Here is a 9898-nt window from a genome sequence, read left to right as displayed (position 1 = left end):
TTTCAGGTAGAGACAAGAAGGCGTGTGGCAGACATACTTTATACTGGCAACGGCAATCCATCCAATAGTTATCAAGACATTTCACTCTAAATCACAAATGTGAAGCTCATGGTGGCTCTAAAGGAAAAGTAGGGGATCACCAAAGTTGGTATGGTTTATCCTCTGGAAACAATGAACATCTGTGAGGAAAATTAATAGAGATCCGTCCAACAGTTGTTGAACTATTTCACATTGGTAAACCGATTGCCATCCCCAGAGCCACGTCACCACCATGGCCAATAAAAACATGATACAAGTAGTAGTGTATTTCCTACAAAACATAATTAGTGCTATAACTAAATTGTGTATGCATGTTTCTATTTAGGTGACAGAGTAGAGGATTGATTCCTTTGAATCTGTGAAGTGCTGTAAAGTTTAGTTGATTCAAAACTCACATTAAACATGGCTTAATAGAGACAATTCTAACCACAAGTACACAAATCAGCTTCACTATAACTCACAACATCCCCAGACAAAGCACTTGTCTTTATCTGGACACATTTTCCCCACAAATACAGCATGCTAACGTTATTAGCACAAGCCTATGGCATTTTACATTGTATAAATTAGCGTAGCAGCTAGCGGACTTCTCTCTACTCAGATGAAGCCAGGGACAACAGCAACATTTAACAAAGGTAACGTTCCAAAATTTGGCTCCATTTCAACTCACAAGGTTCACCAACTAAACAACTGTCTAATACCAAACACCTTTTCCAAACAAAAATAAGATGCTAACGTTATTAGCACAGGCCTATGGCATTTTACATTGTATAAATTAGCCTAGCAACGAGCGTAGATTTCCTCTGCTCATGTGAAACCTGGATAAATCCCGAAGTATAAATCCCTGAAGGATAAATCACACACAAGACTTAAAATGCTATTTTTGTGGAGGCTTTATTGTTTTTACAATTTATTGTTTCTTATCTGTGAAATTCAAGGAAATAAATGCTTCATTTTCACTGAGAGAAATGGTGTCAGCTTATGAAAATAGACAGGAGGGCTGCGTTGCTGCGACGCATAATTATATTTCTGGGAAGGTGCACGTCAGGCTACGGCGTAGCCTCTATGTCGATGCAGAGCCTACAGTGTAACTAACAATTTAAAAATGCCAAAACTAGAGAAAAGTCAAAGACAAATACTTGCAGGTTTGGTCTAGAGAACTCCTGGTAATCACAGGTTAACCATGAATAAAGACACAAAATAGCTTCTGCTTAACATTTTATTCATTGTCCAAATTCATATCAGTAGACTTGGAGAAATAAAAGGTATTTTTTCCTTTTTAAACATTCTCTTAAACAAAAATATAACAACTATATACAATCACTCGTAAAAAATACATAAAAAGCGTACGAGCAAAATCATGTTGTCTTTCTAAAAGACATAAGTTACAACAGCTATGAGAAGTGTGAGACGAAAGCAAACTTTAAGCCACAGACCAAGTTAATACCTCTTTGTACAGATTGTGCAGCACACTCACCACATCGAAGCTTATTGTTGTGCATTTCTGCTGTAATGCCAAAAAAAGATGTCTACATAAAACACATTCACATCTCTCTTATTGCATTCCAGGTAACATGGGGGGGAGGTGGGGGGTAAATTAAAAATCAGCCAGATATTTTCATCAAGCTGTGAGAGAGATTAAGTTTATCCTCTCCAGTAATATGTTGTTAAAAACACTTGTGTTCACAGTGCCAGGAGCTGCTCACTGCCAGATCCTCCATGAAAACATACAGACTGTATGCAGAGACGGAGAAGATGGGGTGACTGCTAAATTAAATTTAGCCCCGAAAGAAAAAAATAAAACAGAAAAAAATGTAGCATTTTGGAGCGCTTAAAGAGCACCTGACACGAATGTGACTGATGTGTGCCGAGAGTTTCATTCCTAAATTCTGTAAATTATGGCAAAAAAAACAACAAAAACAAATCTGTTGCCTGATGTTTAGTGCTCAATCCAACATTAGAAACATTGGAAAGCTGCTTTCTAATGCTGTCTGACTTCTGAGCCAACACTTGGAAGAAGCATATGCTGCTACTTTTAATTTATCCATCCATGTAGAACATTAATACTGATTGATGGTTAAGAATCTGAGGAATACAGTTGTGCAAAAAAAAGAGGAATTGTCAGTTTCTGACTCTCAGTCTGTTTCAAAGTTTCTACTATTGAGATTGTTTTAAAAAGGAAAAAAGACGTAAGGTGAGGGTCACAGTGGATACTCATGATTCATATAAAAACCCTAGAGCAATGGCGTGATATCCATTAGACGAGTACAGCGAGGAGGAAGGTTGAAAGTTTAAAGTCCTGCTGAGTTGACAGAGCTCAGAGGGAGACAGAGACTCTACCAGACATGGCATCGTGGCAGGGCCTGCTCCGTTCAATTCAAACAGACTGAGATATAATAGCTTCAAAAACAGTCCTTTCAACCTTTCAGCCTGAGTTTGAACGCCTTGTGCCATTAAACCAATGGCAAGAGACCCTCGAGGGCCCCCACCTTTCTGCAGGCAGGAGCAATCAAAGCTGCAAACTAAGAAGGGCTTTTACAAAAAATGAATTCGGAGCCTTTCCTTATGTGCTGTACGCCCAGAATCAAAATGGGATAAAAAATAAAATGCTATGTTGATCCCAACCTCGCAAATATAACTCCACTTCACACACACACACATACACACGCACACAGTCATATCCCAAAACACAGCAGCAATTACGATTATAGACAGAGCAGAAATGGCACCAACAACAGAGTGTGAGGGGAGAAAAACAAGTCGTGAACGACGACAAGAGCTAACAGAAATTCCTTGAAAGACTCCTGCCCGGGGACAGAAACAGGGCAATCACAACCTTGGGTTATTTCTTATAACAAAATATTCAAAAATAGCCTTTATAGAGGACTCTCTTCTCTCATCTATACATGACATTAATTTATGGCAAAGAAAAAGAAAACAAAAATATATATGTATAAATTCATATATATGCCATGTATATATTAGCAATAATCATTTCAAGTCTTTGTGAGGCAAAACAATACAAAAGAAGCATCACAGAGCGCAAGACAGACAGCAGAAGGAGAAGAGAAGAGCGTCTAATTCCAGTTACACCCCTGCTGCACTGCAGATAAACACAATTAAAAACATTTTTTTTCTGTTTCCAAAACTCAGAATGTACAAATTTGCTTTTGTTTTCATTACAAATAGACAATTTTTCAAGCAAATCCTTTAAATATTCTACAAAATGTACTATGAACATGGAATGGAGATGCAAGCCAGGCATTAAAATACATTATCTGTTGACTAGTTTTGTTGCTCGTTTCTTTTTAAATAAGAAGCAAAAAACCGATACGAGAGGTACACCGTGAGCACGTAGTCAAAGTTTATGCTGCATCTCATATTCCTGCTGCTTTATAAACAAATTTACAAGGTCAAATGAACCTAAAGTATTATACTTTAACATTTCAGCTTGTAATTCAATAGACAACTAGTCCAATAAACACTGTAAACAAAATGTGTAAGCGTCGGTGTAAACACTGTCCTTTGTTTCTAAGCACACCATCCAAGATTTTGGTGTGTGTGCGTGAGTGTATATGCATGCACTTTGTGCGACCACACAGTGCTAATTTATCGTTTTATTATAGCTGCTGCAATAAAATAACGACACGTTTTACTCTACAGGAAGCAGCGAGGCATTTGTTCTTCAGCTCATTAAAAACGAGTTATAATACAGTTTTTATAGAACATCCAGGAGGCAGCATGCTGCTAAAGTACCTCGCGTCAGGCTGAACGAGCAATAAGAGAGGTGGCTGGGTGGCGGAGAGCGCGACATGAAGACACACAACTGCCTGAGAGATGCTGTTTGTCTTTTTCTTTTTCTTTTTTGGATAAAGCTCAACAAAGAACAATAAGTGGTAAACACAAACAGATGTGCTCTCTGCTACTTCAGGAGTTTAATTTCTCTTGTTTCACCTCCATAAGAAGAGTGAAAAATATGTTTTTCATTTGGTTTGATGGCGTGGAGACTAATGTTAATCATGTAAATTTACATAATCAGTGCCAGGGTTTGATAGAGGCCGATAAAGACCACTTAAAAATAATCTCAAAATCAGTTTTTTTTCCTGTCTCTGATTCATCTACATTCATCTTCTTTTGAGCTGACTGCAAATTACAGAAAAAAAACACAAAACAAAAAATTCCCCCATGAGCTGATGTTCATCTTAATACTTCCAGTACAGCTCTCTATCCCTTTGTCTGCTCTTCCTCACTTCTCTCACATAAAACTTAGCAAAGCTCAGAAATGCAAAGGAAAAAAAGAAAAAGAAACACTGTACAACATTTTAAAACTGTAGAAAAAAACAATGTCAAACAACGTTAAACAAGAGAGCTTGGAGCGCAAAATGGAGGTACATGGTGGTCTGTTTCCAAGGAGGCCGACTTCTGCTCGCGAGACGTCATTACAGTCACTCTGTCCTTCTGTCCTTCTGTGATTTGTCCTTTTAATGTCCGTCTGCCGCCTTTTTCTGCTTTGATCAAGAGTTTTTAAAAAGTATCTAAAATCTTTCTTCTTTGTTTTGTGAAATGAGTTTTAAAAAAAGAGATGATTGTACAAGTCTTGGGAGGACGTCACGTGACCCACCGGTCTGGTCGAGAGGTGCGTTATGGTCCGAGGTGATGTCACACAAGGCCGTGTGGGCAGGGCTAGGACAATGTGCTCTGTTAGGAGGTGACGGCAGGATGCTACTTTGGTCCAAAGCCCGAGCAACACAACTTGGTCCGTGTGTGAGAATATTTGTGTGCGTGACGTCACCATCTTTACACCGCTGACACTTGCTCGTCTAGAGAAGAGAAGAGAGGTTCAATTTTAGACTCTTAAAAACCTTTTTAATACCACATAGGCAACACATAGGCAATTTAATATCTGTTTCACAAGTGTGAGCACATAATAGAAAGCCAGTAACAGTAATGTAACATAGCAAAACTGTGAAAACGTGACAGCACTTGTTTTTCTCCAGTACTGTAGGTACCAGGGATGTATTTCACTTGGACCTGACAGGGCAGCATATACGCCCACAAGTGTTCCAGTCTGCTGTAGAATAAATGCCAAGGGAAGAAGAGCATGCACCAGCACGACACAACAACAACACGTGTAAGATGTTGACAAGTGGAGCTGCAGCGACAGCTCCATCTTACCTCATCGAAAGAAAAGAGTTTTTTCCTGAGGCTGGTGTACTGTTTTCAATGGGATATATACACTATGCTACAAATGCCAGCAGTGTGACAGGGTGCTGAGCTTCTTTTCTGCGCTGAGTGCTGCACTTTTGGCATTTATTGTGGTCATCAGGGGTTAGAAAACACTGCACTTGTCACTGTTTTACCCAGCCATCCAATCACAGTGGAGGAGGGGCGGGACAAACTGCCCACAACAAACACTGACCATCACATCGTACATGTATAAGTGCTGAAGAACAACAATGGAGGAGAAATATGTTGACAAACTGTAGGCCATATTCACGTTTCCTTGCCCACAACATCTCATGAACCCAGTTTTGTTATTGTTTATTACTGTGGTGTCGAATTGGGTATCAAGAATCGTGGAATTTCACTGGTATTGGTATCATCCCTGATCACACAGAAAGCGTTTAGTAGCGTAATTGTTTTTGATGAGAATTAGACGATGGGCCTTCTGTGGTGGTCATGACAGCAAGTTTACAGTTGGTAAACAATGGCGGAAGAACTGGTGGTAGCGGTTGCTGGATACCCAGAGCTATACGGCCCGATGATAGACAGCAGGTTGTCAAACTGCCCCTGAGTCATCCTAAAATATGCTGGGAAATGGCCATCATAGAGGCGAAGCTCCTGGACCAACTGGTGGTACTCCCCGTGATCCACACTCTTTTTTAGGGTCTCATGTTTTCACACAGATCTCCGTTTCCCTGTGCTGACAGCCTCTCACCCAATCTGCTAAACGTCCTCTGTGTGATCGAGGCCTAAGCCAGTACTAATATAATTGTTAGGGGTTAGGGTTTGTTTTTATACTCCTGGTTAACTGTTTAAAATGTTGCTCAAGAGAAAATGTGGTGCTTTATCATGCCACCAGTCTGTGGGACATACCATCCTCACTGTCAGCCAGCTCCTTTGGTGGGAGACAGATGCTGGGCGGTCTGGAGTGGCCCTGCGTGGAGCCAGCTGTCCGGGCTTCTTGGTGGTGGAGGTGATGGTTACCAGCCAGCCTCCGTGCTTCAGCCAGACTCCCGGCCGCTCCGGGGCTCTGCAGGAGCTTGCTCCTCTGCAGGGCCACGCTGTAGTCCGGAGGTTTGAGGTGAGGAGGCCTGGGGAGCCCACCCACTACTCCGTCCGTGAGGCCGAGATCCCCCAAAGCCAGACCCTGGTAGCCTGGAGGGGTGGGAGGGGGAGCTCGGTAACGCTCATCCTTGGCGGGGGATGTGACACAATACACTGGATGGAGGTGTAGATTAAAACAAAGGAGGGATGGAGCAAAGAAAGGAGGGGAGTGAGGGATGAGGAGTGAAGAGGTTGCAGGGGAAGTTGGGAAGGAGGTGTGCGGGGAGAAACAAAAGAAAAAAATGATGTAAAAATGAAATCAATGTGATGCTTCACTAACAATCCACAACTACACATGCATTAAAATGTGTTGAAAATCAAAAGAAAAATATAGAACCAATGAGATGGGTGGCTGCAGCTTGATACAGACAGAACTACTGTAGAGCTGCAACTACTAATTACTTTCATTTTCGAAAAATTGTCAATTACTTAATGGAATAATCAATTGGATCTTAAAAATATCTGAAAATATTGAAAAATAACCATCATAACTACGTGTTCTGTCTGACCAAAAGTCTAGAATGTAAAGATGTTTGATTTTACGAGACATATTTTAAGCAGAATTGATTTGCTTAAACAACTGATCGATTAGAAACATTTCTGTCAATTTTCTGTTGATCTATCAAATGATTAATTGACTAATTGTTTAGTTGGTGGACACACCACTGTTTTACCTCCTCCCCTTTTACTCTATAGTCAAAAACTGTCTAAAATTAAAGACAAAAAAGCGTTTTGTAACCCTTATAAAACTAGCAAACTGCACAATGAGATCTTTTTTGGAGATCCAACTAATGCCAAAGTGGAGCGTTTGACGAAATGGTCACTAGACAATAACAGCAAGTCAAGCATCAGAAAGCTGCAGTTATTCAACTAAAACAAAAGAAGACTTCATTTAACTGACTGCATCTAAGTCTAATGTAAAATATGTAAAATATATAAGCCTAAAATGGGAAAACAGTTTTTACTGTAGCTATCTAAACAACTTCCTGAGTGGACCAGGTCACACTGTGTTTACAGGGAATCAAACGCGCAACCTGACCCCTCACCTATCAGGCCTTTCTCTGTGCTTGACGTCACCGTTTTGTAGACAGGGTCTGTGCTTTGCCCTCCTTCCTCGTTGGTCGGCGAGGAAGGGTGCTCCGAGGTGTTCCTCCGCTTTATCGTCCCGTAATTGCCCTCGTAGGTGTCCGACAGCGAGCTGGACGACGCCCAGCTCTGCCGCGACTGATTGGACAGATCCGAGCTGGAGTCTCTGGAGTGATGCTTGGTGGCGTCCTCGTTTGCCCACGCGTGACCCGCGGCCTCGACCTCCGCTATCGGCCCGGCCAGCTGCGTGTGCTTGAAGCCGCCGAGGTGCGTGTGAGGGAGGGCGAGCGGGTGCCCGTGGATGCCGTGGTCCCAGGGACGGCAGGACGAGGGGGGGAGGCTCTGGAAGGAGTCGTGGGAGTTGGAGGAGCAGGACGTCCAGCTGCCCCGGCCGCTGTCGGCCACGGAGTCCAGAGAGGTGTGGTCCGGGGTCAGCTCCTCTGTCGAGATCGAGGAGGTGAAGGTGGAGGCTCGGGATGTGTATCCTCGAGCAGATGACGAGGAACTACTGGAGATAAAAGAGAGTGAAATGAGTAAATACACTGTGATGAAAACACATTCAACTAGACAGCCTTTGCCTAGGCTAAGTGTCCTATCCCGCCCCAAGATTCGGATATGCTCCATGCTACACCTTTCCACCAAGTTTCAGGAAAATCGGGGCAGTAGTTTTTTGGTATTCCTGCTAACAAGCAGACAAACAAACCACATCAAAAACACACCCTTCTTGGTGGAGGTAATAAGATAAGAAACTCTAGAGTTCATGAGGCAAAGACTGAAATTATAAGAGAAAGAAACAGAGAGAGGTAAAGTCAAAAAGTGTGTTGCACGACATTAGAGTGGTGGTAAAGGTGGAGGTAAGTCATGCTGAAATGAACTGACAATAAAGACAGAGAGGGATGGAGGAGAGGGCAGAGGAGGAGGTCCAATAACTATAAAAGGCTGAAGGCTGGAGGACATGTGAGTCAGAGAGTCACGCACTAACAAAACACTTCCAAAGACAAATGGAAATACGATGAAGTTCAATGTTACACAGGTGATTCATGTTGTCTCTACACAATCTTCAACTTCCCACCAAAATATAGAAGAAAAGTTATTATACAAGATTCTTCAAATGCTTTTTTGTTGTTCCGCCTAAAAAATATGGTCACTGTGAGTGTTGAGCCGTTAAAGTTTATGCCTCGTCTGTACACTCGCTCTTCACAAAATCACAAAGCAAAAATCTGACAGCAATTTCTGCGTGACAGATCACTACGTCCGGCTTTAAAAAAAAGTTTTCCTCCTCAGCTGCTTTTCATAAAGCAGCAGTTTGATTCACTGACACGGTTTTACTGGACAAACAAGCCACTCAGTGAAACCGAGCCATATTTCATAAAACGGTCCAGTGTTATACGGCGAGCCTGCCGAGGTAATATAATATCAGAGAAGCAGACAGAATATTGCGTCCGGCGATATTTTATGGTCTCCTCTTTAAGAGACAGAATGGCCTGATCATGGAGGAACAATAAACAAACAGCAGACAATAAAGAAAGGTGTGTTGTTTACTCGGCCGGCTTAGAAAGCCGCCTGCGTGTAAAGCGATAAGTTGTTAACGGAGAGAAGGAGGAGAGAGGAGGGCAGTAAATGTGGGGCGGTAATAAAAACCTGCCGCGTTTTACGACTTCCTGTTCCCTGAGTTTTAATGAGGGACGGACATAATTGGGGTCCAGCTGGGAGAGGAGATGGAAGGGCGGCTCTGACTGTGTGTGTGTGTTGCCTTTTTGCTCACGCTGGCCATAGGGAGGATTTCTGATGATTATGTGTTTGTGTGCGAGTGCATCCTGGTGGTTTGAGGCTCGAGTCACGGGTGGGAAAAGACAATTTCCGGTTAGGTTTGTGGGCAGCGTGGCGGAGAATGTTTTTATGTTTTCTATTGTCCTTCAGTCAAGAGTAACCTGAGGAACTTTTAAGTGTTTAACTCTTGCATCTTTGAGCCAGTTTAGCCCCATTCTGACATGATTTATTTCTCTGTGGGAGCGGGATGATTTTAATATTGTGCTGAGCTGGTCAGTGATGTTTAATAACACCTGGAGCACATGTGGCTGTGATGTTTTACCCCCCACCTCAGTAATAATTACAGCCCCAGTTGCCTGCTGCTGTCACAGCCCTGCTCTCTCTGTGATTCACATGCATACATGTAAAAAACATATTAAGCCCTATTAACACGGGACTAGTGTTACTTAAGGACCCCTAGTAATTTGGAATAATTGCAGAAGTCATCTGTGATCTTAGTCCCACGTGATCCCATGCAACTTTTTTCTGCCTTTTTCTCGGTCAAGAATTCTAGAGATAGCTTTGGCAATTTATAAATGAACTTTGCACGTTAAAACGAAGAGTCAAAAACTGTCTGTTGACTCCACTGTGAGTATCAGAGGACAAGCACTGAAGAACATACTCAATGTTTGATGCT

At 42.2% G+C, this 9898-nt stretch overlaps 1 protein-coding gene across 8 annotated transcripts in view; it reads right to left on the bottom strand.

Moving 5' to 3' along the window:
• Positions 1 to 1244: 1244 nt before the first annotated feature.
• The window catches only part of LOC126388377 (rap guanine nucleotide exchange factor 6), a 183240-nt gene continuing 174586 nt past the window's right edge, over positions 1245 to 9898 (bottom strand). For 6 of the 8 annotated variants that reach the window (XM_050041484.1, XM_050041487.1, XM_050041486.1 and 3 more), the window contains 3 exons: positions 7413 to 7960; positions 6136 to 6480; positions 1245 to 4859 (listed from right to left, as the gene is read on the bottom strand). In XM_050041484.1, coding sequence (XP_049897441.1) covers positions 4837 to 4859; positions 6136 to 6480; positions 7413 to 7960 — 916 coding nt within the window. In that variant the 3' untranslated portion in view covers positions 1245 to 4836. The remainder of the gene's footprint in view (positions 4860 to 6135; positions 6481 to 7412; positions 7961 to 9898) is intronic. The other 2 variants (XM_050041485.1, XM_050041489.1) reach the window with 1 other exon arrangement.

This window comes from Epinephelus moara, chromosome 3, assembly GCF_006386435.1.
Source record: "Epinephelus moara isolate mb chromosome 3, YSFRI_EMoa_1.0, whole genome shotgun sequence".
Lineage (NCBI taxonomy): Eukaryota > Metazoa > Chordata > Actinopteri > Perciformes > Serranidae > Epinephelus > Epinephelus moara.
Note: the sequence above shows the minus strand (reverse complement) of the source record. Positions and strands in the feature narration are given on the sequence as shown.